The sequence below is a fragment of the Aythya fuligula genome, chromosome 18, assembly GCF_009819795.1.
Source record: "Aythya fuligula isolate bAytFul2 chromosome 18, bAytFul2.pri, whole genome shotgun sequence".
Taxonomy (NCBI): Eukaryota; Metazoa; Chordata; class Aves; order Anseriformes; family Anatidae; genus Aythya; species Aythya fuligula.
The window spans coordinates 6,542,733-6,570,369 of NC_045576.1; the positions used below are offsets into that span (position 1 = coordinate 6,542,733).

The 27,637-nt window shown below is 42.8% G+C and overlaps 1 protein-coding gene across 4 annotated transcripts in view; it reads right to left on the minus strand.

The window, feature by feature from the left end:
• Window positions 1–1,205: 1,205 nt before the first annotated feature.
• RHBDL3 (rhomboid like 3) overlaps window positions 1,206–27,637 on the minus strand; it is a 64,155-nt gene continuing 37,723 nt past the window's right edge. For 2 of the 4 annotated variants that reach the window (XM_032199567.1, XM_032199568.1), the window contains 6 exons: window positions 17,232–17,456; window positions 16,378–16,526; window positions 11,795–11,907; window positions 8,994–9,094; window positions 7,305–7,365; window positions 1,206–6,570 (listed from right to left, as the gene is read on the minus strand). In XM_032199567.1, coding sequence (XP_032055458.1) covers window positions 6,299–6,570; window positions 7,305–7,365; window positions 8,994–9,094; window positions 11,795–11,907; window positions 16,378–16,526; window positions 17,232–17,456 — 921 coding nt within the window. In that variant the 3' untranslated portion in view covers window positions 1,206–6,298. The remainder of the gene's footprint in view (window positions 6,571–7,304; window positions 7,366–8,993; window positions 9,095–11,794; window positions 11,908–16,377; window positions 16,527–17,231; window positions 17,457–27,637) is intronic. The other 2 variants (XM_032199569.1, XM_032199570.1) reach the window with 2 other exon arrangements.

The window sequence follows — 27,637 nt, forward strand, 5'->3', positions numbered from 1 at the left end:
TTCAAACCTGTAAGATTCATACTGCAGTTTTTAGGATTAGATTTAAAACCCTTGGGAGACAGGGGGGAGAGGAGGGGACAGCAAACCAGACTTATGTTAAGAATGCAAGTTTACCTTTAGCTGACAGACTTCTCACAAGTTGAAAGATCGGGGTCTGGTTTCTTCTTTTTTTGTTTCCGTCTCTCCCTCCCTCCCTCCCTCTGAGAAGTAGCACATAAACCAATTAGTATTTCTCTTTCCAACACTTAAGAGCAGTGCTTACTATACGGCATATGATTAGAGTTATGGGAATAAAATAATGAGTTGTATGAGTTTGTATGATCAAGGGTAAGTCTCAAGGCTGCCAACTTTTGGCTCCTTTCCTGCAACAGATTTTCTGGAATTGGTAATATTTCTGTCCTTCAGTTTGCCTTTCTAAAATTATTTTAACCAGCTAGAAAAATATATAGCGTTAACAGACACCAGTTCCTGTACTAACTAACAGACACAAATAGATAAAATCTACCTTACTTACCCTTTTGCAGAAATTCCTCAACTAGTGAATAAAAAACTTTAAGTGCCTCAAAGCTCAATTAAACGCAGAAAACTACTACCAAGAGTTGAGTCCTGCATATGGCAGCAGTAGTCTGCCTCCCCTTAGGAGTAACAAATCTGGCAGGGACTGCTGCTAGTTACGTTTTCATTTCTTCAACTTATACTTTAACACAATAGTTCCCAACAAAAACACAAAACATTTTTCAAAATAAGCCTTCCCCTTTTATTTAACAACTAAATCATTCAGAGATTTGCTGCAGAACCTCCTGGATACATTGTTTTCACTATGGGATCAAGAGATGAGAATATATTGGCTCTGAGATTTTAAGTCTAATGTTAAAAGACAACAACCTTTCACCCCCTAGCTCCCCAATTTTTTTTTAAAACAGTCTAATGTATTTGGTCTTCAACTTCCCCTCAGTTTTGAGGTCACTACTGCTTTAAAGCTTCAGTTGTTAAATAGTGGGACAAGACCTGAATTTTTAATACCAGTCAGAAGCCATTTCTGTGTCCTTGTTATACCTCATGGAGAAATAAAGCAGTAGTTCAGTACCGTTTTATCAGACTGTAGACAAACTTAAAAATTGTCTCTGAAAGTTTTTTCTTGGTTGATTTTTGGCATGTGATGTAAACCAGCTCTATTTGATTAAAAAAAAAACAAAACCAAAAAATCCACCAACAAAAAAATTTAATGGATTCTGCACTCAAATAATATTGTTACAACAAAAATATACAGAACATACACAATACAAAAATATTTGGAAACATATCATAGCGTGTTACCTTGCAAATATAATTGTTTTACTTGACCTTAACAGGCAAGTAACATTTGTTCAGTATTTTAAGGCAGAAAATTACATTGTTTAGTGCTTTGTGTTTAACATTTGGATGTGTTGTTAAGATTAGTAGTGTAAGCAAAAGAAAAGCTGCACAAGTCTAGCTTTATTTGCAAACTAATCAGACACTCTGGGGGAGTCAGGAGACAGCCAGTGACTAACGTATCTATTAAGCTCACTGGAAATTAATTTTTTTTTTTTGCTACTTAAATGAGGCCTGCAGAATATTTTGTGCTCTGTATCATAAAGTACCCTGAAACATAAGTTTTCTGGCATTTCAAAAATACCTCATTAGAAAACTTTTTCCAATTAAAAGCTATTAATAGTGACATTACAAATACATTTACCTTTAAACAAGCTTTGTTTCTGTCTTACATGTGATTCTTTCTTTATACAGCTGCACTGTTTTCATTTACAACCAGCTCTCAGCTTCAGTGATCACAGAAGGAATTTTTGAGCCACGTTACAGAACACTGTGAAGCAGCCACTACTATAAAAGAAACACAACAGCAGTGATATTGAGAAAAGAGGCTAAAATCCCAGAAGTGCTTTTGTTCTCTGGATCCTAGTTTGCCTCCAGAGGTTGCTGGTGTTGAACTGCATTCATATTTTCCAGTTTCACTTCAGGTAAAGCCAGTGGATGGGGTTTCCAGAGCAACTGGGCTGAGCTTGAATCCATATAAATGGATAAACCAAGTTCTTTACTCACTGAAGTATGTGTGAAAATCCTACCCACGATCCTGCGAGACTAAATATTGGCACAAAACAGCAGCTGTCTTGTAAGGTCAGCAGATAGCTGTTATTTTTGTCTCAGCTCTAAATGTGTCAGATTCTATTCTTTATAACTAATTCAAATTGAAACTATCTAATCAATTTAAAGCATAAGGGCATTAAAATCCTCAGAAGGAGCAAGGTCTTGGGACACAGAATCCCTAAGCTTTATTTCTACTACAGCAACCTCAGAGAATGAAAATTTCTCTGGCCTCCCCCTTCTCCATTGATAAAATACTTCCTCCTGCTAAAAGAGCAAGTACTGAAGAAACACAATATGCCACATAAGTGCTAATCTTCCCCATTAACTAATGGGGATAAAAATGACGTGAAATGTTGGCTTAAAAACTCAAAAGTGAATTCATCACTTCTACTACTCTACACCTCACGCAGAGATTGTTTCTGGTAAGCTCCTCTCCCATCACTCCATTTGAACCCTCCCCATCTCCTTATAGAATTACTGATGTGTGCAAAATTAATCTCTACCTGCATCCAAATATTTAGGAATAAAAGTGCCATTTGCAAGTCCCACGGACGTTGCTCTACCAGTTTCTCTGCCACCCTCTTTCCCATAGCTGTCTGAGCTACTTCTCAGGTCTAGTCTTGGATGAGAGATCCGTAAAAGGCTTTGAGTTGGACCCCGTCTGTGCTGTCTCCCTGCGGCCGGCAGGTGTCCCTGAAGGAGCTGTACAACCAGCACCCCAGGCTGCGCTACTGCTCCCTGCACCCATCCTCTCTGGACCAGTGCTGCAATATACTTACTAAGTGGGAAGTCCAGCACAGAAACGGCTTTTTTTCCATGTGCTGTGTCCTCATTCAAGGACACAGGCATAAAATAGCTTCCTCTAACGCGCGCTGTCTCAAATCTGTGCATTGGTAACAGTCCTTGTCTTTCTCTCTGGCACTTCATATCCACACAAAAGATTCATATTTTATCCAATTCATGTAAAATCCTGTCAGCATCTGAAATAAGACCAAAACAATCACCAAAAGCAGTCCCTCAGTGGATGGTTCCTTCAGGAACACATTGCTGACTGTGATAAGTTGGAACCACAAATGAGCAGGATGGAGAATATTAAAGCTCTGACATAAGCCAGCAGCATCAAGGACATCTGTAGGTAAAAGAAAAGCCTGTTTGCTGTTAGCTCTCTGGCGCTGCAGCACTGTGGCACTCCTGGGTGCATTAGAAAACAATGTAACTGGGTTTCCTGATACTCTGTAAAAATATAACAAATTTTCACAATATCAGTTTAGTGATATAAACAATTATAAAAACTTAAGCACTTCATCTGCTAACAATCTATCAGCTTATGGAGTCAGGAGCAGTATTACAGGCTCTGCATATGACCTGCTCTATATAAGGGGAGACATTTCAGCTCTGATGAACAGGAATGTGAGAGGGTTTCATTTCTTCAGAATAAATCTAGTGCTGTTCTGAAGTCTGACCTTTCTGATCCCAAGGGTTGCTTGTAGATTTCCTCAGACAGGGCATGGGACGACAGGAATGAAAGTTGCAAAGATGAACAATAGTTTAAGAGAAAAAGTCAAAAGCTCAAAGTGAGGGTTTTGTAATTTTCTTGTAAATTAGTTCATGTAAACTATGTTTACTTACAGATGAAGGAAGAAAGAAGGGCACCTGTACTACCTATGCAGCTCCCTCATTCTCCTGAGCAAAGGCAAAGATATATTGGCCAGGGTGAGGCTGATGAAGAAAGTGGCAGCCCTCAAATCTGTAGCTTGCTGCTTCACCACAGAGCACATCACTGGCAGGCACAGAAAGTTTTCCTGGGAAGAAACTGATGGGTATTAAGTAGCTTTTGGCTAAGAAACCAAAAATTAAAGTTAATTGGTGCATACTGTACTCTGACAAATTATAGACAAAATAATCTGGGATTTATTAACATTTTCTACCTAGAATTTCAAAGGTTTAAGAGAACTTGCAGGGAAACTCTCACTTCCTGCTCAGCTTTGGTTTAAAGGCATCTGCAATCAGAAAGGTTTCATAACAGGTGAGGAAAGGAATATCCTCCTTATGCATTAGCCATGCTTTCCTCAGTATTCTAGTCCCCCTCCTTCCTGTTTCCCTATGTCTCCACCAGTATGAAACTCGCTGGCAAGCTCCTGACCTGAAGCAACACATGTAAACTCTTATGACTACTCTGAGCTGGACCCAAACTGCAGAGATAAAAATAGAATAGGGATCAGTCCTCTTCTTTGAAATGAATGGAGTTCTGACCTTTGTACCTTGATCTGAGGGCCCATGAACAACATGCCAGCCATGCAGAACAACAAAGGTGCAGTTGCCCTCAGAGACTCCATTTCTGTGCACAAAGATGGCAAAACTTGTTCCTTTTGCAGACAAGACTCATTCCAGGTTGTAGAAACACTTTCCTTCTCCCCTTTCTCTTTCACTGAGGCAACAGGATTTTTACTAGCAGATACTGTGGGAGAACTTCAGCCTTCCAGAGAGATTTTTCCTATAAAGGCAAATAAGTGGACAGCTGATGAATTCTCAAGAATTTCCCCTCTAGAAAGCCAAGCTCCCACTAGTTTGTTGTATCATCTGGCAGCACCATTTACACAGATGAGAGAATAATGCCCATGATACAGAAACCCTTTGCTACAGAGAAAACCTAACTGCTACACTGCCCATGAGATGTGCTATGGAAGGCTCTGGTGGCTGGGCACCAACATGCAAACAGAAAAAGGAAAAAAAAGGAGCTAGTCTAGGCCAAACTGGGTGGGCGTAGGGGGGGAGAAAAGGAAGGCATCCATATTTCTCAGCTGTGGTTTGGCAGCTCTCTAAAGTGAGAAGCATAACAACACCTTACAGAGGCATGCACCATACAGACATTCCAGTCTGGCCCCCAGGTCCATGCAGGCAGCATGCATCATGCTGCTGTATGGGCTGTGCTGCAGACCAGATTCCTAAAACCTGGGCATGACCTATGCTAAGCAAAAAGGCATCACTACAGCTGACTGCTGCTTGGAGCCCCTGATCTTCCATTGCCTCAGAAATACTTGCCTTCCTCAAAACATAGCAGTCAATTTAAAATCAGCTTTATCATTTTCACAATGATCACTGTAACAAGCTTTCCACTTCAGGTTGAAAACGGCGGTATAAAACCTCATTTGACTCCACTGACTTGAGTGGACAAACCGGGCACCAATCAGACTGCGTGGCGCTAAAGCCCAGACAGCTCCCACCCTGTGCTGCTGTGGGTGATCCAGGTCCCACTTACACAGCAAGAGCCTGCTGGAAGAGTGTTACAGGCCACGTGTTGTTACAACAATATGTCTAGAAACAAAGTGAGAAGAAAGCAGCACCTGATTGTCAACCGATAAAACCACAAATAAACATTTGCCCTTCTTTTCTCCATCCCCCAGTAAGAAACCCCAGTCACACCCTTTAGCTACAACAGGCTGGGGGGAGGAAATAAAAATCAAACAAAATATGCACAGTAAAAGTCACCTCTGGGTGAGTGTCCATATTACTCTAAAGAGTTCCCAAGGTTTATAGTGCAATTGCGTATGACCTGTAGTTGAAGACCAGTCTCCACCGCTTTGGGTGGTCAAGATTTGCTGACCCCTTTGAAAGGTGAGTAAGACAGGTTTCACCAGAGGCTTAATTTTCATTAAGGAATCATTCAAGTAATTAGACAGTGGCACTGGTATGGCTGAACAGTCAGACGTATCCGTAGAAACCAAATCCAATCTGCCTTGTGAGTACCGTGCAAATCTCTAGTTAGTAATTGACTGCTCTTTTTCCCTTCTAGTGTTCAGTAACTTTGAGGAGATTCATTCAACAACTGGCTGCAATTCCAACACTGACTTGGAAAATGCAAATATCCCATACAAAATATTGATGTGTGCTAACAAACCAAGTGATAAATGCCCAGTTTCAAGCTGCCCAGTGGGAGCCCCGGCAGTGAAGAAACTGCAGGGTCCAGACCAGGCAGCACAGTGCCTGCTAGATTTATGAACAAACAGATCAATCCATTCACTCGTGAGATCTTTAAGTGTCTCCTTCAGCACACACTTGTGTTCAAAATAATCATCCTCCCCTAAGCTAAATAGAAAAATAGATCCTCCATCTTGGCTCATATAACTTAGCTGGCAGATGACTTCTGCTCTCCAGAGGTTTCTGTCCCATGCATTCAAGGAGGGGGAGGTAGTTTCAGATCCAACAGGCTGTAGGCAAAAATGTTCCAGAAGATGGCAAACAACACGAAAATGAGATAAATAGAAAGGAAGATCCACCATAAAGTCTGATCTTGAAGTCTCTGCTCATAGTTCCTCAAGATGACAACTCCAAGGGTGATTCCAACCATCACCCCTCCCAGGTGAGCCATGAAGCTGGGGTGTGGGCATGGAGGGTAAGCAGAGGGGTGGAATCGCAGCCACACAGCTCTTCCAAATTCAAAACTCACTGGAACAAAAAAAGGAAGAACAAATTAATTGTACAAGTCTATTCCTTCTCAAGTCCATCTTGCAGGCAACGCTACAGCCCTGAAGAGACAGAATAAAAGAGAAACCGCCTGGTATAGTGAGCACAGGGGAGCTGGGAAGCCACAGTTGTGTAAGGCACACTGAGATGAGGTCTCCCCAGTGGATGGGTAAGTGGTCTGGCCTTGTGGAAGAGCAGACAGGTGAAGGAATATTCCCATTCCAAAATTTATATCAAAACCATAAAAAAAGGCCTCCCCCCGAGTTAGACTTTGAAGACAATTGTCTGTGATGAACAGAAGCTTAGTTTCCCTTATCATGCCACCTGAGGGATTGGATACGTCTGGAATATAATTCATTAATATGCGTATAATGTGGTTGCCATCCCAGATAGAAAGTGCTCTAGGATGCCTATACATGAGCATTATGAAAGCACTGCTTGTTTGTGAATTCAAAGGCGAGATGCTTAAGTCCCAGATCTTCACAAATGCCACAAGCTACAGATGCTGGCTAACAACAAATCCTCATTTACAAATGCTTGTGTTGAAAGCCAAAATCTGCATTTGAGAGTGATGTGGTTTCTGCTGCCAGAAGGTCCAGCTGCAAGTTCCTACCAAAACTGCTGCAAAGCCAAAACACCCTGAATCAGCACAAACCCTTATGACAAGGACAAACAAGACAGGATTGCATGTGTGCCAAGTATTGCATGATACTTACTACAGATCAAGGCAACAGCCATGCGCAGCAGTTTGAATTGGCACTTCATTCCTGACCAGTTCTGGAGAGGAGACAAGGAAAACAAAGTGATGCTGCATGCAAACCTGGAGGGATTTTACATTTGGTTCTGTACTGGAGGAGCATCAAGGGCAAATATCCCTTGGAACACACCCCTTTCATTGCCTTAACCACCTAGCTGTGAATTTTCCACTCACCACACCACATATAGATCTGTCAATCCCAGAGGACATAGCCATAAAGAACATATTATAGACTTGTCCACGTTATAGAAAATCCATTACTTCTTTGCCTGGCAGTCTTACTGACTTCACTTGCCTGAGACTCAGCTGGCCCACCTCTGTCCCTTACACCAGCCTGGCCCTTTGCTGGCCTTGCCATTCTCCAGAGGTTGGGAAGAGCTCCCACGGAAGACCACGGACAAAAGAAACAACAAAAGCAAAGAAACAACAGATAATGGAGAAAGATAGGTGCTACTGTAGGAATTGCTAAATAGATTCAGAGGAGTCCCATGAGTAGTGAACTGACAGGCCGTTTTACATTGTAAGAAGTCTGGGGAGGTAACTGGTGAAGACCCTCCACACACACCTGGCAGAGCTTTGTTCCTCTAAAGCAACAGCTCCTCTATCCCCCTCTGACCCTGTGAATCTCAGGGTGAAGAACCCGTGTCTGCATTACCACCCTATGAGAGAGAACAAACACCCTCCTGGTTCTCTTTGACACAAGACACTGAAAAAAAACAGTGTGACAGGAAGAAATGCTGTAATATAGGAGCATGCTCTCTCCTCTGCTACTTAGCTCTGTCAGACACTCAAGTGCCCTAGTTTGGCAACAGCCCCCAGCTCATTCATGCTTTGAAAAGCTTAAAGACAGCACAGGAGACCTATTCTGCTCAGGAAGCTGCTCACTCCCCCTACTCCCAGATGCCACAAAGGCTGCCTGGAGCAGCACCATTGCGGGTTGCAGCCCAAGCCTACTGATTTCACAGAATACTAGCATTAAAAACAAGGTTTCTTTTAGGCTTGACACAAGTACCACCACACACATGCACGTTTAGGGGCTGCACAGGCAGACGTGCCTGGCTCTGCTACCGCCTTTCTGAGGACCTTGGATATGCCACTGTTTCCAGGTCTAAGAGGAACGACAATGCTGATATTCACTGACCTTTGTAAAGTACTTCACAAGGTGAAAGAGACAAAAGATAGCATCACTACTATGCCCAGGGTTCAGTTTCAGTCTCAGTCTGGGTTTTACAAAAGCGGATAAGGAATATTCTGCACATAAAGCCAGCAAACACTACATTTCTTTAGGTGCTCCCTAACACAACATGATGCTCTGCAGACAGAAACAGCTCTGCAACTTTTGCAGATCCAGTCAGCTCCTTCTCTTTCAATCCCTTTCAAGAAGAGCTAATAGACTGAAGTACAATAATAAATCTTGGATTACACCAGGATCTTTGGCTTCTCCCGACAAGCTGCTAGCCATCAGTGCACAAAGCCACCAACTACAGTGTCACATTTCCATTCCAGCACCAGGCCACTGGGACAAGACAACTGGGCAAGCTCTGAATGACAAACAACAGGGTCGGGCCCTGTTTCCGGTCCCTTGGGACACCTATCTGGCTGGATTCACTCACTTTAAATGGGGTTAGACAGTCATTCTGGTACTCACCATGACTATATTGGCCAAGTGAGCTGAGACAAGTGCATACACGCCTCCGGAGGAGCCCACCACAGGTGCTGTCATATCAGCTACTGACACTGCCAGGGATCCTGGGAGGAAGAACAAGGATTGTTAAAATTGCCAGCCACCGTTTCCTACCCTACAGCCCTACTAACCTGCCATTTCTGTGTTAAATGCTGCAGGTCAGCAATACAGGGATAAAGAAAAAGGAGAGGGGAAAATAAGAATCAGTCTATTTCTTTCCACCTCCTTTAAAAGCATCCAAGCTAAAAGCATCCAGAACAAAGCAGCAACGTATCTTCAACACTGTGCTGCAGAAGGTACTTACACCCTGATCAAAGCAACAAGGAAGCAGAAGACAGACAAGTGTCTTTGTCTTTTCCCTCTTTCGAGAATAAAATAGAAGTAGCTCCCATGCTGGAAAGATTTGCACAGTGAAAAGGAACTGGGGACTGGTAACTTAAACTAAAGACTCTGATCAAAGCACAGTCTGTTACTTATAAAACTGCAGAGTAAAACTACCTAAAAATAACCTGGATGGAGGCAGTAAACACAAGATGGAAAAATGACAGGTCAATCACATAAAGGCACCACTGATAACAATACACTCAAACATAGACACTGCTTCTCTTTATTGCAATTAGAGGCCTGGACCTGCTCAAAGCTCCTTTCTTTGCAAACTTTAAGAGTAACTGAAGAGAGACAAAGGCAGACTTGGTGTCACAAGGCAGGGTTAATGAAGGTGTTTATGATGAGTAGGGAAGGGGAAAAATGAAACAACAAATCTTGAGAGAGTCATCAGCAGTACAGAATCTTCTAACAGACTTCTTCGCTAATTGCTCAGGCGAGTCTGGGTCAAGACAGAGCCAAGGTTCCACCAGCCAACTCAGCTCACAGCTCCCTTCTTCACCCTGTGGCCCTGAGACTTTTCATCTCTTAAGCACTGCCATTAAGGAAAAAGTTAATTAGAAGTTAAGAAAGGATTAATGACAACTTGCAGTTAAATGCTTGGACACAGCACTGAGCACACACTTCTCACTCTGCCTTTCCACATGTCCTTTTAGCAAAGCCAGACAATGAGAAAAAAACATAAAAGTAGGGAGTGGCCACTGCAGCATGTCTGCATTTGACTTTTTATTCCTGGTTGTTTCGGAGCTGCTTTATTTTTAAATTGCCAGATCCTCAGCATACGTATGCTTTTTCTTCCATCTCCTGGCATACATCAAAGAATAAGGCATGTTTAATAACCGGCTAACAACTCAAATAGGTAAAGGCATCGTGGGATGCTTTTCTGTCTGAGAGTGTTTGATCACCTTTATAGTTCCATCCTGCACTAAAGGACAGAAGTTTTCCCTTTCCTTTTGGCACTTTTATTTACTTGTCATGCAATTTACAGGTTACAAGATATGAAAGGCAAGTCTATGAGGATGTGGCAGCCTGAGAAAAAAAAGGTGAGATCATTCATGTAGCAGAAACACACCAATAATGCTGGCTGGGCTAGTGAGCCTCACTCAGGCTCTGGGTACAGCCTGCACTGCCCTGAGTGTTCAGCCCAGCCCAATGCCCACTGAAGCCTGTCTCTGGCCCTGCAGACCCTGCCAGCAAGCCCACGGCCACAGGAATCCGAGAGGCAGCTGGCAACTCACAGTGCTCACCTGCTCTCAGTCACAGCACATTCAGTGTTTACTTGCTTTGCTTACCTGGCACAGATGTGCAATGTGTATGTACACAAGTGAAGCCCCATGACTTGTCAGACTATCTAAGTAGAAGAGTTTGTGCCTGCAAAGTTGCAGGCTGGGGACCACTTTAATGCTTATTAAAATAATAGGCAAGGGACTCTGGAGCTGGTCTGCTAACTGCTTTCTCTCCGTTAATGAGCATGGTGTTTGTACCATGCCTAGTCTGGTGTCCTAGCCCAATTATTCTTTTCACGGTCTCCCTTCTGGAATGCAGGATTTATTAGCACTCAATGCAGCCTATTTTACAATAGCTTTATCTGCTCATTATGAAAAAAATAAAGTTATGAGGCTGGAAAGAAAATCACCATAAATCTTGAGCTAAGGCAGTCAATCCTTGTCTGAGTTCCACTGCAAAGCCCTTGGTTGTTCTTACCCTCTACTTTTTTAATTAGATGTTGATCTATTGTCAGCTAACTTTCATCACCTCCAAACTGCTGGAAATGCCAAACATAAATAAAAGCAATACAAAACAAACTAAAAATCAATCAAAACCTATGGCTTCATGATAAAATGAGTTTCCAGATTCCTGTGAGCTGCTCACAAGTTACAACCAAATGCTTCTTGCTTACTCAGGCTTTAGCTGTAGGAACCAGACAGCATAGGACAAATGGAGAAAGAACTGGCACAGGACCTAGGGGTGAGAAGGAGGAGGGGGAAGATTCTTCATGCAGGCATCTGATGACGCTTTCCTTTTAGGCCTCTATGGGACATGAGGAAAGGTACACTATGACAGCATGACTACCCCATTCAGGAAGACCAGCTACAGCAAGGCTATTTTTTTTTTTTTTGGGGGGGGGGGGGGGGGGGGGGGGGGGGATTGTTGTTTTTAAAGCAGGTCTCCTAAACACTATGCCTATGGATAGTTAGAAACAGATGTCAGGTTGTAGCATATTTCCCACTTCCAGCCTCCAAAAGAATTTCAAAACAGAGAAAAATCAGTGACTGCTCTTCTCCTATACCCAAATGTCACAAAACATTTCTTCTATGTTAATTCATCACAGATCACTTTCAGGTGCCTCTCCATCTAGGGCACCTAGAGGTGTAACCTACCTGCTACAACTCCAGCGACATACACAAAGCTGATCCTTGCAGCTCCATGCACCATTTCCAGGGGAACCCCAACCAGGAGCTGAAGGACAACATTGAGTCCAAGGTGTTCTATCCTGCAGCAAGGAGAGAAAGGGAAAAAAAAAATGTCCTCTTTTCTAACTCTTCATCTCCCTTCTCTAACCTTGTGACAGACATATCTCAAAAGGAGATCAAATAGCATCTGCTTCATGAGAGTAAATTTTAACACTGGGAAAAAACAATGGTTCCTGGAACAATCAGACCGAGAGTTGTGATGTTCCTTCTTTCTTTCCTGCTCATCATCTTTTTATATCCTCCCAGGGCTTTTCAGCCAAAGACCTCACAGCACATTCAGTTCTTAGTGAGACATGTTACTTGTTTTTCTTTTTTCATTTTTATTTTTTAAATAGAGGATTTGAAAAAATGTAAAGAAGTTAAATGACTTGTCCCCAAAATGCAGCAAGATTGCAGTAGAGCCACGAAAAACAGCTAGAAACTGGACTCCTCGTTTTCTCTCCTAATGATATAGCTTTTCCCTGCACATATGTTGACATCATGGGGAGCAGATACTGAATCAAAAGCAAGGTAAGCCTGGCAGTCCCAAAACAATGATAGTTTCTTTCTGGCACACATTTTTGTTTTTATAATTGCAGAAATAATTGCAGAAATACTGTTTGTGCTATCTGCCCCCCAACCTTTTCTGCTGAGCCAACCTCCAAGTGATCATGGCCAAAGCGGGAAGCAGAGGGTATTTCATGTCTGGCTGATGTTAGCCACCCAGAGGGATGCCAGGCGTATCCAGTGAAGCTGCCTATTCTCTTCCCCTGTTCCCATCATACTCAGTAAAACTCCTGTTAAACACAATGGAAAGAGTAGGGCTAAGACTCGTAGCAAACCCTGCTGCACACATCAGCAAATGTGGAATCACTTGCAGCCTAAAGGGAGAGAGTGTGACAGCTAGGACGTTCGTATTAGGTAAAGACCAGCTGCAGCAGGTTTCTGCTATGACAAATCAACATGTTCAAAGCAAATTCTTTGGTGTTCTAATCAATAATACTTAACAAAACTGTCTTGCTACTTTTCAAAGCTTCATACAAGTATTTTCCCATGGCTTTAACACCTGCAGGGTCTTCCAGTGATGTAACAACAGCAACAGGCATCTGAACAGGCTCCCTCTTCAATACTCAGCTAGCATCTGAGATTTATCCTGTGCTCACAGGGCTGTGACCCTTGCTAAATGGCCACATCATGCTGGAGCCGGGAGTATACTCTTTTCTGTATTAAAAGTACCCAACTGCTTTCACTGAAAAGTGGGCTGAAAGGACCCAATGGCACCCTTAGTGAAGAAGACCGGTGTCTTTTGGGGGAAGAAGTGCAAAGTATCTAATGTAAATCTATGTTGTATTTTATACAAGAAATTAATTGCTCCCCTAGAAATAATTGGCTTAAGTTGCATGTATTTTCACTGTGTTAGTCTTTCTTCATGTTACCATAGCAATTTCCCATATACATCATAAAGTGCTGATGGCAAGATAGATGCACTAAGGATACAATCATCTCATACAGGAGGATTTAAAGGAGGACCAGAAAAGGCTGCTAGAAATGATGCTTCAGGAAACAGACCTTTCTGGGTATCTTAATGGGTTTGTTACCACAATGTTTCTCTAAGAGTAGGTTTATCTCCTGCATGAGACACTCAGCACCACAGTTTGCCATTGTAGCAGATTACAGAACGGAACTGAGTATGTTTATCATCTTGCTCAAAGCTTTTGAGGCCATGGGGGCATGGGTATATTCTGGCACCCATTCTCATCCTGCATGTACACAGAACTTGGGAATTAAATTAGGAACAACCAGCAAAGGTCACACAGAGATCACAGAATACAGTCAAACCATCCAAGTGCCCTTTTACCGTGGGGAGGAAAGAAGCTTCAGCTGGCAGTTAACATCATGAGGCAGTGCTTGACATTTTCACACAAAGCACTGGGGCTTGTTTCTCAAAGGCAGCTTTTGTAAGGGCTCGGCAAAGTTTATCCTAGACTCTAAAGTGACCGCTCTGATTCACAGCTGTTCTTAAAAGACTTTCCAGGAGTGATCCCATTCACTCCCTCTCCCCATCATGCTAAGAGCATTGAAGGCTCCACAGTCAATAAGCACCCATAAAATATAATTAGCCTTTGCCGGTGCTGAACGCGTCATTCTTGAAATGACAATTCCATTGATTTATTAAAGACTTTCTTCTTCCCTGAGACCAAACAAATGGGACTGAGCATCAATGCAAGTCATTAGTTATGGCAGTGTTACAAATGTGTGGGCCCCCGATAATCAACGTCTGCTTTCCATGAAAGCAGAAGGGCAGAATTTACAACTTTGCCTGGCTTTTCAGCCAGGCAAAGTTGTAAAATTGACAAACAACAAAGTTGACAAAGCTCTCTCCATCAGGACCATCACACAGTCCATGCATTTTTGGAATCTTTCTAGAGGCACAGCCACCCAAGCCTTAGCAACTGCTGCCTTCTTGGGCACCTTCTGACTGTCACTAGTTCTTCAAAAAAGCAGACCAAGTGCACTAAATTAAGCAGCAGTCCACATTACCATCTTAAAGTCTCAGCTGGGAACAGAACAGCAATAAATCCCATGACACTGTGTTAGCCTCTCATTTGAAAACAAGAGGAGAATGATGGGCTTCCACTACAAACATTATTACCCTTCTAAGATTTATCTGTCCTCCTGATATGAAAGGAGCTTAAACATATGAGTTAGCAATAAGTGAACATTTAGCTTAACTCTAGCTACTGCAAATAAGTCATGGGGTTTATTGTTCCAGCAGGACTTTCCATTGTTTTGAGGGCTATGTAGCTAAAGAATTTGGAATTCGTCACAAAAACAATGAGTCTTCTGCGCACCACCTTCACCATTGTTCATCACAAAGCTGGCCACAGATGTGAAATAAACCTGTTATTTTTTAGACAATAAATGTGGAGAATGCCAGAGTACTGCCTGCTACAGATAAGGGTGACCTTACGCTGGTTAGGAAAGGAAGCCCAAGTGACACAGGAAGACATTTAAGAGCTGAAAAATTGTCATTGTGCAGGTGCTTCTCTTCAAAGGAATTCCAGAGCAATCTGTGGTTACAGAAGTGATACAGTAGAACAAAAACAAAACCAGAAGAAAAAACTCAGATACAAATTAGTTTGCATTAGTTAAAGTTAAGCAGTCCTTCTTTTTACAAGCCCAGTTTCCCCAACATTCTCAGCGATGGATCTTTCTAATTCTCATTACACAACCAGCCTCACATCTAAGCCCAATAGCCTCCACTTGTAGATTGACACCACTATATACAGGACTTTTTCTGAGGGATTTAGCATGCAGAGTACAGATGTCACCACATTTAAAAGTTTCCTCCAGATTTTTTTTTCTACTCTCCCCTTGGGTCAAGTCCATTCTGTCCCAACTATGATTTTTATTTAGAGATCTGTGGCACATCTTGCACTCAAGGCCAATTACACACTGAGGCTGTTATTCCATGGCAGAGAAGAGACATCAGCTTCCCAGTGGAAAAAGGAAAAGATCCTCTTGATCTTTCTGGCCTTTTAAAGGAGAACATTGACTGATGGGAATATAAGCTTTCTGTTTAAGAATAAAGGATCTTTATCCAGTTTCAGACTATAAACCACTGCTAAAAATCTTGTTGCTCTGATTCTTCACTGACAGAATTAAAGAAAATTGCAATTATCTGCCAGGAATGTGTGAAGATAATGATCTGAGAAAGCTCACAGAGGGGGTAGAGTGTTTCGTACAGAGATGAACTTTCCTGTGACACTCACTCATCACCATGGCATCACAAACATCACATAATTAAGTCTCTTTGAATCTTGGGAGGACTAGCATAGTCCAGAAACACAGAATTAGAATCGCCATGCCTTGGATTCTCTTCACAAGTCTGCTACATACCTCCCATGGAATGAAGGACAATTCGTTTTACTCTGCATCTTATTTTTTGCATTAGGTGAACCATTCTCTGCCCATCTGGTCATTTGAGACTGTCAGCTCTTCGGGAACACTGGTGTTTGTACAGTGTGTACAAAACAGGAGGTCAGTCTTGACTCAGGCTTCTAAGCATTACCTCAGTCCCTACAGAAGGGACAACATCACTAAGTGGTGATATAATATAGGCACAGGGAGTTTAATTGACTTTTCCAACCTCAACTAGGAAGTCTAGCAAAAATACAACATGTAGTTCTTAAATACCAGTTCAGCATCTTTGCAGACTCGTTATACCAGTTGTACTCCTCCTCTAGAGGGACACTGCACTTCAATCTGGTGAGTTTTAGGGAGAAGAGCAGCATCTCTTAAGATCTTTACGTTGCCTCCTAACTTCAGACAGCTGTGAAGGTTTGCTTCTCATTGCCCAACACTCAGCTACAGATTATATGACAAATTTAGAATTATTGTGTTTGGGGCTTTTAAAAATTGATTTATGAGCTGATTCAGTTGCTTCCTCCTCCTGCCTCTCCCTAGGGAACCTGAGCTGTGGGGAATCTCTCCAGTTTGCAAGTACTCACCCTGCATGCATGAATATGTAGGTTAGGTACCTCCAAGCCTGAGCACGGAGCTGAGGATGGTAAAGTAGTGCGTTCTTCAGGTATAAGGGATGGGTGACTTGCAGCACAAATCTGTCTAATACCACTCCGTTGTAAAGGAAAAAGGCAACCTAGAAGAGCAGGGAGATTCCTTGGTTAGCAAATGTCTTACCTAACTGAAAAACACTTTGCAACTCAAAATCATGAATGGGAAGCCAACTGTAAAACAATTTTTCTCCCATGTGACAGCCATTCACTGTGAAAGTTCCCTATTATGTGGAACGTGCAACACATTGGCATAACCTTGTATGTATGTGGCTTTCTGGAACAAGCCAGCCACTGAGTCAGAGAACTCAGCACCCTACTGATCAGTGCCACAGGATATCCTTCTCCTTGCTTATTCCAGTGCATCACTTAGCAATTGTACAAAGGCCTTATTGGAGAAAGAAATAAGGTGAAGATATTTAATCTAGTTTCCATTCCCTCGTTTTTCTCTCTATTCAAAGAACATATGAATTTCATTTCTATTTCCATTATTTGAATTACCCCTAAAACTACTCTGGTTTTTGCTCTTCAAAAAAACTTTGCTTTGGTTTCCCAGATTCCGTGGTTTCATACACAAATTGCTTCAATGACTAATCACCACACACAGAGATAGATAGGACCACAGTCTCCACTTATACACACCCACACAGGCAAGCCAAGATGTTCATATCAGCTTCACATTCATCCTTGTCTGGGTCCAAACTAGTCCCACGCTAGTCTTTGGTCATGTCCCAGCAAAAGCCCGGGCAGCATGGGGTGAGTTTCCAGAGACAGGGCATTAAGGTACTTGCCTCTACAATAGTGATGGTAATCATGAACCAGGGTGGAGGGCAGCAGGTATAGCTGTCATAGTACCACTTGCGGTCTATCTCTCGTGGCAGGGTCTCATATGCAACGTGCCGGATCAGCCTCTGTGATAGGCTCAGCCCTGTTTCCTCCAGCAGTGCCTTACTGCACAGCCTCCTGTTCCCCTGAAGGATGGCTTGGCGGAAACTATTCGACCTTTTGTTGCTCATCTGGGTAAAAAGAAAAGGAGGAAACCGTGAGGACAAAGCAAGGCCAGGCAGGGCCTGACAGTTGTCAGGGGAAATTAGTACCAATTTGGCAGCGCCAGACCCATGCAGTCAGGAGAACCACCACCAGGCTGGAGCTGTAGGAACCAAGTCTCAGCCTGATCACAAGGTCACCTGCATGGGGTGCAAGAAAAAACAGCACCAGGATTTTCTATTATGGTGCCAATATATGAGGTCAGGGCAGAACACCGGCAAGGTAGAGCAGAGGCTGTACCCAGCTGAACTCTCTGGCCCATTTGCCAGCCTCCATCCACGGATGCACTGTGTCCTCCTTCCCTTCACCTTCCCTGCTCTATTGCACTTCCCTGCACCTGCCATCTCTAGGGGCAGGGAATTTCTTGAATGCAGAAGCAGGTACATTCACAGCAGCTAACCCTTATGTTCTGATCCTTGTTGGCAGGATTTAGCTCTGGGAAAGGAAAATGACTCCCTTGTGTAAAACAAAAACAATGACAAGCAATACCAACAAAACACAGACTAAACTGGTATACAGGCTGTCTAGCTGCTGTAAACTTGCGAAAGGAGAGGATTTAATTATTTATTTATTTTTATTTTTTTTTTAAGTTATCCTCAGAGGGAGCAGATTTTGAGACAGTGATGACTTGTATACACATTATCATCAGACGTGCACAGAATTAGCTATCTATCTTTTGAGCATACACTTTCCCAATTTGGATGCATAATTAAAGCAATTGCATTTGCAAATTAGGCAGATGGAATTTTATGCCTAGCCTGCTTGGAAGGAAAAAAAAAAAATCTGGTCTGAGAGTGCTTGCTCCAAGATTTGGTTAATTGCTAATTAGCCCTGATGTCAAACAAACCTACTGCATTAGAGTCACTGTACTGGCTGAATCTTTTGTAGAGAAAGCTTAAAAAGATAAAATACCTATCTGTGCATTAAAAACATTGTAAGGGGACCTTTTACAGGAAAAGGCAGCAAAGCTTGGTTCCCCTTCCTAGAGAATTGCTACCTGATCTCAGAAACTACCAGCATCTTCAGCCTCCCAGAACCAAATGAGAGACGATGTTCATCAGCATTGACTTCCAGTTGTCATGGATCACACTGGTTTTGGCTAATATCTCAACGACAGCAAAGTCCAGAGCTTTGTCTCTCAGTGCCCATGCAGCTGAGTAATTGTTTCAAGCTGGACCAAGCTGCTTAAAACACAGTAATCACTGCAGGGAGCCAGGTCCTCTTAATCACTGGAGGAAGATGAGGAGGCCACCCGAGGTGATGGTTCACTGGCCTTGCAAGCTCTGCACACAGGCACTGTGACCCATTCTCCCAGCAGCTGCCCATCCCTACTTAGCCTTCTGTTTGCAGCCCGTCCGTCCTTCCCTCCGATACAGAAATTCACTGAGAAACATCTATCAGGTGAAAGGCTTTTCTTAGCTTTTGTGGGTGATCAACATCCCTCTGTTTCATCAATCACCTTTAGTCACCTAATGACCTTGCACTGGCTCAAGTTCGCTGCCTGTCAGAGACACACCATGGATGCTCCCTTGCAGAGTTTATTCTGTTCTCTCTGGCTTCACTCCTCTTGTGGATGAGATTAAATTGAGATTGAAGCTACGTTTGCCTACTACAGATGCAAATACCTGACAGTCACCTGAAGCTGCTGTAACGTCTATTCTAATTACAGCAATACATATGATTTGCCTGCCTACTACAAAGCGATCAGCACCTTTTCCTGCTGCAGCACTTCAGTGGAAGACCATAGTTTCCTGATCAAATCAAAGAAAACGATCATTGCAGTTCAGCATCAAAGCTTGCTGACTATTCTCAGCAGAGGATCACCTCCTTGCTGCAGACACTGGTAAGAGAGATGAGAGGGAATTCCCAGAGGCTGCCAACATTTGTATCCATGCTAAGATTGTAACAAATTTCCTTGCATTTATTCAGCAGAGAATCCCAACTCAAGCACCACTGAATCTCACTGTTATTGCTAAGCATGGTAAAAGGAACCTGCTCAGCTCAATTGCCTGAATTTAGCGTATCAACATCAGTTCAGTGTCCTGCTCTGTTTTACTGCTAATGCTGCCCAGAGAACTCAAACAACAGTCAGATCAGTGCAAATTCATCAGGGTGATGTTTCTGAAGGCATTCCTCAATGTAATAATCAAGCACAAGAGAAATGTCTCCTTGCTATTGATAAAAGTGAAATACTGTAGGATCCCTGTGGAAGTCACATCTCAGATGAATGAAGCTTGTGGCTCTTCTGAGGTGGTGAGAAGCTGGACCTCCCAGCACTAAGTGGGAGTCGAGCCCAAGGTCATACAATAGAGTTAGTGGAAGAATCCAGGTTGCTGGAATTCTCTGATCACTAGGCTGCACTGACCTCAGGCCCTCCTGTCCAGTAGAGAGCTCTGCTTTCCTACTCCAAAACAGGAAAATACAACAGGACCTCTCACATGTCACAAAGAAGATAAAAGGGAAGCTCATGACAATGATTTCCTCCAACAAATGATGACAGACAGTTGTACCTTTGTTCTCTTGACTACCTGTTCTCACACTCCATTACTTTTACAAGGTGTTCCATATTGGTTGTTTCTGGTCACATCTGGATGATAAAACGCCAAGAGTTATTTAAACCAGTAGTGATGGAAAAGCAGTAAATGTTGATATTGCAAGAGAAGCCCTTGAGAAAAATGCTGACAGCTCTCTAGGTAGCAAATGTGACTGCTGGAGAAAGCCCTTGCCTCAAACACAAACAACAAGGTTATTTCTATACACTGTGAGGCACTCTTAGCAAAGAGGCAATGAGAAAACTGCCTGCAAATGAAATGGAGCAGGTCTTGAACTGTTGCAGTCCTGCAGAGGATACAGCACCAAGTATTCTTCCCAGATTGCAACACACCACACTCCTTGGAGGAAACAAGACCGGCAAGGAACAGGCGACTCCCTGAATCTACTCACAGCAGGTGCTGTGTCAGTAGGAGCCAGGTTTCAATTTACCTAGAAAATTAAAAGCCTTTTGGTACCCATAATTACAACTCTAACTGTTCACAGCCCTTAAGAGCGCTAGCTAAACCTCCTGCCACCTCAGGCAAAAACATAAAAAAAAAATAATATTTGTCAAGTCTCCTTTTGAGCAGAGGATGTTGAAAGAAGGCCCAAGTTCCCTCTAAATGCCATAGCCTTGGCATGGTTTTACAGCCGAGTAAGGCAGGGACACACAGAGCGTCAGGAACACACTACACATGCCCAAAAGCTCCCACAACCCATTAAAATACAGATGACTGGATGTACTCAGCACCCGTTAAAATTAGGCCTTTCAGTAAGAAGACATCCTGCTGGTCCCCACCTGCACTCATTGCCCATCATGCCAACAAGCTCTGAAGAGGCAGCACAGCTGACTGCCAGGACTCAAGCAAACACCGCAGTCCTGGGCCTACTCACATAACCCCACAAGCCTTAGGATCATGGTTTTTATCTCAAGCTAGGAGGTGAAGTGAAACCAAGGCACAAGGAAAGACAGAGGATTAAGTCACTACTGCTGCTCTCACCAACCCCTGATAAGAAGCCTATTTTGTTCCTCAGACTGACTTTGGAATACTCAAATCTTTCCAAAGAGAAAGTCTCCCATATGGTCACAATTTGCTGACTTGATTTAGGAATTACATAATATTGGTATTTATGAGCCAAGTATTTAATCATCAGCTGAAGGAACACTAGACCCATTGTCGGCCTGCATGTTATTGCAGCTCCAGAAGCCCTGGGCAGCCCGCCCCACTTCTCTTCATGCAATTGATCTGGGACTTCTTTAATGAGCGTGATATTAAAGCTACGGGCAGATGAGTACAGAAAATAGTATATGGGGAATCGGGAGAGGAAACAACATGTTCCCTTAGTCCTTCATGCCTGCAAATAGTTGTTAGGCAGAGAGAAATTTCCTTTGCAAAACAGCCAGGCTGACGACCTGTAACCATGTGCTGCCATCACTGCCCTTCGGTATTAACACACCAAAACAAAAGCAGGCTTAGTGCTACAGCTCTGCTCAAAGGGTGCGTTTGATGCATCGGATGGGAAGGACAGTTTTTGCCCACTTAGATAGGAATCTGTTTTCTATATTGAAAATGACAAAATTTAGGATGAGTCCTTGCAGCCTAGTATGGGACAGTGTAAAACTTCAGTGGATTACAAAGCCCTGTTTTTGTTAAGGACACGTCAGTCTAGAATTAATCTCAGATTGCCTACAACTTGCAGTGGAACTTGGCTTTTCCTACTAGCAGACCAACTTCTCCAGGTTTCTTGGCTACCTATATTACTGCTGCTGCCCTTCACAAGTGACGGGCACAGCACTCTCTTTATGGTTTTTATTCAGACTCATGCAGGAAGTTCAGAAAAATGTGGACTTCCACCCACTAGGTACTGGCATCTCTGAGGTTGGTCTCCAGCTATTATTAAACACATACAACGACAAGCAATGCATTCGGCTCTCCAGCTCTGATCCTCCAAGAGACAGAGCACTAAATCAGAAGTTAGCACATGCTTTTTTAAAAGCCTCTGTCAGCTCTAGTTTTATAACCCACTTTACTTACAAATGCAGCTTTTCCAATCAATTTTGCTTTCAAGATTCACATTTATTTCCTTCCCTCAATATGCACTTCTACAAAATGCTAATGTGGGTAAAGACTGCTTTGCCCAAAACACATAGCTCAGCATTAAGTTCATCTGTCACAGATGTTCACATCCTCTGCACCAACCTGGTAGTATTTTCCTTTCCCAAACAGTATGGATACAAAAGGAAATATCCTGATTAGCTTTGACTAAGCAGTGGTTTCTTCTGGGAATTCAAGAAAAGTGCAGGAGAAAACAAATAAATTATCGCTGTCATTGCAGGAGTCTTCCCTGCTCAAGGCCTTGTCTGGACTCTTATTAAATGTCCCAGGCTTCTAGCACTTCCATTAGAAAAGGTAAACCACAGTACAAGAGCACTTACAAGACAAGTCAAACTTACTGTTTCAAATAACTTTGTGTCAAAATGCAGCAGACTTTGAAACCTCAAAACCCCAGCACATGTTCATTTTCCTTCAGTACTGGGAAGGATTCTGCATCTGAAGTGAATCCAGACTTTATTTTCTGAAGCAGTTTTCTTTTAAAATACCTTTATAATATTTCCCATTCACTTATGTATTTTAGATACATACACAATTAAAATGACCATTGAAGTTGACATCATGCTTCTCAAGTTTCAACTGTATGTGATTGGAAACAGCTGAGGAACCATGGTTAAGGATGGAAATTTCTATGCTAAGTTCCACTTTATTTGGCATAATGATTATTTGTCAGACTAGTTCACTTGGAAGAAAATACTCTCTTCTGCTGGTATACGCAGCCAGTATCTAATGGAGTCAGATCAATGTACAAGCTGAACACTCTCCAAAAGAAGTTCTTGCATGCCGGTTACTCTGTTTCAAGATACCCACCTGACCCCCTGATGGCTTTTTTCCCCCCTCAGGAGATGCATGAAGCTCTTGGAGTATTAAAAACGATATACAACTCATTTTCTCCAAAATGGGAAGGAAAACAACACAAAAGCAGTGAAGAACACCTGTCAGGAGGGTATCTAGCTCCTGGAAGTGCTCCCTGGAGTAAGAACTTTCACCCCAGTGAGGGCTTTAATATGTTGAGGAGGTAGGGGATGGATAAGGACACAATCAGATAACCACTCATTTGCACAACCATCCATCTCTTGAGAAGAAGCACTTCTTACTCAGCATAATATTAGAACAAATACTGAAGTAAGAGATTTTCAAACCTTTTTAAAAATTAAATATTTATTATATCTCTGAACTAAGGCCAGGATGAGAGCTCAGGAATCCTAGAGTTTCAGCCAAGACAGTGAATCAAGGACAGAGGAAGCACTAAAATGGATGTCCCATTGGAAGCTGAAGGAAACCCCGAGGTTAGCAATGGGAGTCATCTTAACGGTTGGCAGGGTACATGCCCTGGTTCAGTGGTGCAGCTAGTACGAAACAGAAAGAGGAAGAGATGGAGCTATGAAATCTGAAGCTTTTCCTGCAACAAACCTTTCCAGACTAGCAGCAGGAAGAACAAAACTACAAGCATCAGACAAGGCCACTAGAACTGAAGTCCAGGGTCATTCTGCAACAGCCTTTTAATCTTAAAACATTCAACTCGAAACTTATTTTGAGATAAGTCTCCCTTTGAGCATTCAGCTCAGCAGGATATAGCACAAGGCAACCTTCCACCAACAGCTCATGTTCCAGCCTCTTCCACGAAGTAAGAGCCTACTGCAAAGTTATCCTCCTCTCACAGCCAATAGACCCGTGTATCCATCACTTGTAGCAAAGGCTGCAGAGTTCTTAGCCTGCATCTGCAATTTTATTTCTTCTCTCGAAGTGACAGGATTTGCAGTCTGGCAGCATACTCCAAGCAAACCAGAGAGAAAAATCACAAAAACGAAAGGAAATCTTCCTCTGGAGGGTAAAGGTGCTGGCACCAGCAAAGTTGGGATTAGGGTGACCTGATTATTGTTACGCAGTGTTTAAAATGCCTCACAGAAAATGACAAAGAGTTAGCCTGTCCCTGGAAACCAACAAGGCCAGGGAAAGCAAAGCAGGTGCTAACCCTTGATCAGGAAAACAAAGGACACGGGTATAATTAGCTAATATATTTTGCTCACCATCACAATATGACATCAACTTCAAGTTCCTGCAAAGCTACAGCTAAACATTTCTGCTGGAAGCAGTAGTGTTTTTGCTTTTCCCAAGGTATGCAATGAACTCTGTCTCAGAGATTCACAGTGCATCTGCTGCAGAGCCAGAAACAAAACTTAGGTCCACCTGACTTCCAGTCCTGTCCTTTAAACATGAAATCCAAACCAGGGATAGCGGGACCTACAGTATGCACTAGGGGCACCTCCCAGGGTAGTGCCAGTGTTGAAGCAATGGGGCAAACACACTCCCTTCCCCTAGAATTCTCCTGTCCCATGCTGGCAGGTCCAATCTGGACCACATTAAATAAATCTACATCAGCTTTTACAACATACTTGGTTCAAGAGAACTAGGCTGCTTTGTGGAGTTGCACTGGCAGCAAGATCCATTGGGCTGCAAAACAGATTTTGCTTTAGTCTCCATATAAGCTGTGATTTACTTTTCTAGTAAGTCTGCTTTATTAAACACTAGGTTTTATAGAAGTTTTCCTTTTCCAGAGCAAGGCTAAGAGTTATGTACTTTATTTTCACAAGAACAAAACACAAGCTACCACTGCAGCCTGAATCACCTCCACTTTGCCCCTCTGTGAATCAACAGTATTGCTCTGTGAAGTTTATGGCCTGTACTATCTCTTGGAAATAATCACATCACAGAGTTACAATGGCTTCTGAAGTCACTAACAGCATCTCTCAGCGTTGGACTCTCTAGCAAGTAACCAAGCACTTGCAGAATAAGCAGCACCTCATTCTATCACACATCCAGGGAACGCAGCAAAGATCATGGGTTTTGAAAGGCTGAAAAAAGGAAGGACCCTCCCAACTCAATTTTTATCAAAATGAACACACCTTATAGAAAAAAACAGAAAGGATTATTGTATCCCAGGAACTGACCAGGGAAGAGCATTTGAGTTCCCTTGAGGACCGTTGGTTAAACCCTACTTTCTGCTGTGGGAATAACCACTTTGACTTTGAAGCTTTGTTAGACAGTGTTGCAGGTAGCTTATCAGCTCTTTTCATCACCAAGCTTGGGAAGAAACCATGAGGGCTGCTTATGAACCACCCCAGTAGGAACAGAATCACAGAATCACACAGAATCACAGAATTTCTAGGTTGGAAGAGACCTCAAGATCATCGAGTCCAACCTCTGACCTAACGCTAGCAGTCCCCACTAAACCATATCCCTAAGCTCTACATCTAAAGAACGCCACTACTTTCACACATCTGCTTTGACAACTGCACCTAAAGACATCTCTGTTACTCAGCCCCCTTCGTCCCCTCAAGGCCTCTCTGGTGGCCAGGGTTTCATTGGTGCCATTTTGCCTCTTGCTCAAATTTTTAGTACCTTGGATGTGGTTGAGAGGCCATGAGGGATCCGCTGATCAGCAGTGCTTGATCATGTGAGGGTATCTGTTCACGGATGTTGAAGAAGAACTAAAAAGCAGACATACAGAGCCAGCCTTGTAAAGACTCTGTGGATCTAGAAAAGGGTCAAGCTTTCCTGGTCCCCAGATCCAGCACCATCATTTCTGAGAGCATATTGATTCTTTCTAAACTACCAAAACAGACAAATTAAACTCAGCAAAAAGCAGAGATGGATGATGATCATCAAGCACAAAGCATGTGCTTAATACTGCCCCACATAAATGCTTGTGCTAAGACTGACACCTGTACAGTGAATCAGAGGTGTTTCACCAACTTCAGAGTTCCAATTGTGTGTCAACTGTGGTGTTTCTTTTCATCAGGAAGTTCACAAGGAAGGTTTGGGAGCAGGAAACTAGCAAGGGAAAAAGGAGCCCTAAAAATTTTGGATGTTGGAAATCAATAGCAACTGGAGGAAGAGAGAGAAAGATGCCACTTGTAAGTAATTTAAGTGTTCTGGCATTTGCATTAGCTATCGATTAGCAAGGGCGAAAAATGCAGATAAGGAGGATAGAAGGGCTGATGATAGAAAATCCATGACTTCTTTACAGGAGTCATTCAACAGCAATGAAGGCAATTCGCCATTCTGCAGAAATCACTTCAGGCAGGTGCAGACCGCTACCAACTCCCATTTCCCAAAGGAGAAGGAGGCTGTCCATGCCTTTCACCTCCCACCTGTCTCATTAGCTTGCTCTGCTCTCAAGCTCAGTGAAGCAAGGAGAGAGAAAAAGCCCTGTTCTCTTCCTGAGCCTGCTGCCAATGCTCTGGCTGGCCTTGGGCCATCATTTCTGTAAAGTAAGTCAGAAGATACCTCTTCCCACTACCTAAGTGTTGTGCCGTTCGATTAGTTAATGCTTACATGGTTCTTTGAACATACCAAACCATAGAACAAGCAGCTGTTACTATAAATACGCTGCTGATCACAGAGTACTATTGACCACTCTGTTTATTAAGGTAGAACTGAAAGAAACCTCACACTCACTGTGAGGTACTTAATAGTTCTTCATTTATTTTACCGGATACATAAACACATGCAGAGGGCTAATAATACTGCTCAATTAGGTCCAGCAGATCTATTTTATATCATTGTATCAGTGTAATTTCATCTTCACACTGACCACTGCTAGACTGAGGCTGTAACCTGGATCCTTGACAGCTGTGCCCTGTTATAATGTTTTTCTGATTATATGCCTTGTCTCACATTTAGAATAAGCTTTTTTCCTAAACCTAGAGGACAATGCACGAGTGAACATGACAAAGCACAGAATCACAGAATGTTAGGGATTAGAAGGGACCTTGAAAGATCATCTAGTCCAATCCCCCAAAATGAGGGATCAAATCCCCATGTTGACTGAGGTACACAGTTACAAATTATTACAAATTAAACAGATTATATTTTGCATCAAGAACCAACTTTCCAGCAAAACCTGAAGAACGTCACTGTCATTCCCTGCTCATAACCTTTGACACCCAGGTTTCTCTTCCTGCTGCAATAAGTCTGCTGGGACTCAGATGGGGAATGACAGAGCAAGAACAGGACAAAGTGCCTGGAACAGCTACTGCCTAAGAGACCTGTTTTGCAATAAATAAATAAATAAAGGATTTTTAGGCCATCTTGGGTATCTAATAGCACACATCTACATCTGTGCTGGCTGGCCAAACTGCCTTGATGAAAAACAGAGAGATCCCTTCACTAATTGACACATCAGTAGAGATAAAGAGGTATCCAGATCACGACTCATGCAGTCTGAGACATCTTACCTGGGTTATAACAAACATGACCCAGAAACACTATCTCCCTGCTGCTGTAGATGTCTCCAGCAGTGCAATGTGACTCTACCCAGCAAGTCAACAAACATTCATTTATATTCTTTTTCTGGAAGTGGTGAAATCCTTCAATACAACAGGAGACCCCCAGACTGACAGACCTCTGCTTGGGAACAAATGGCTCCTTATTAAGCTACCAACTGATATCGAGAGGAAAAGCCTCTAAACTATCAGCAACCACTGCTTCATGCTGTTCTT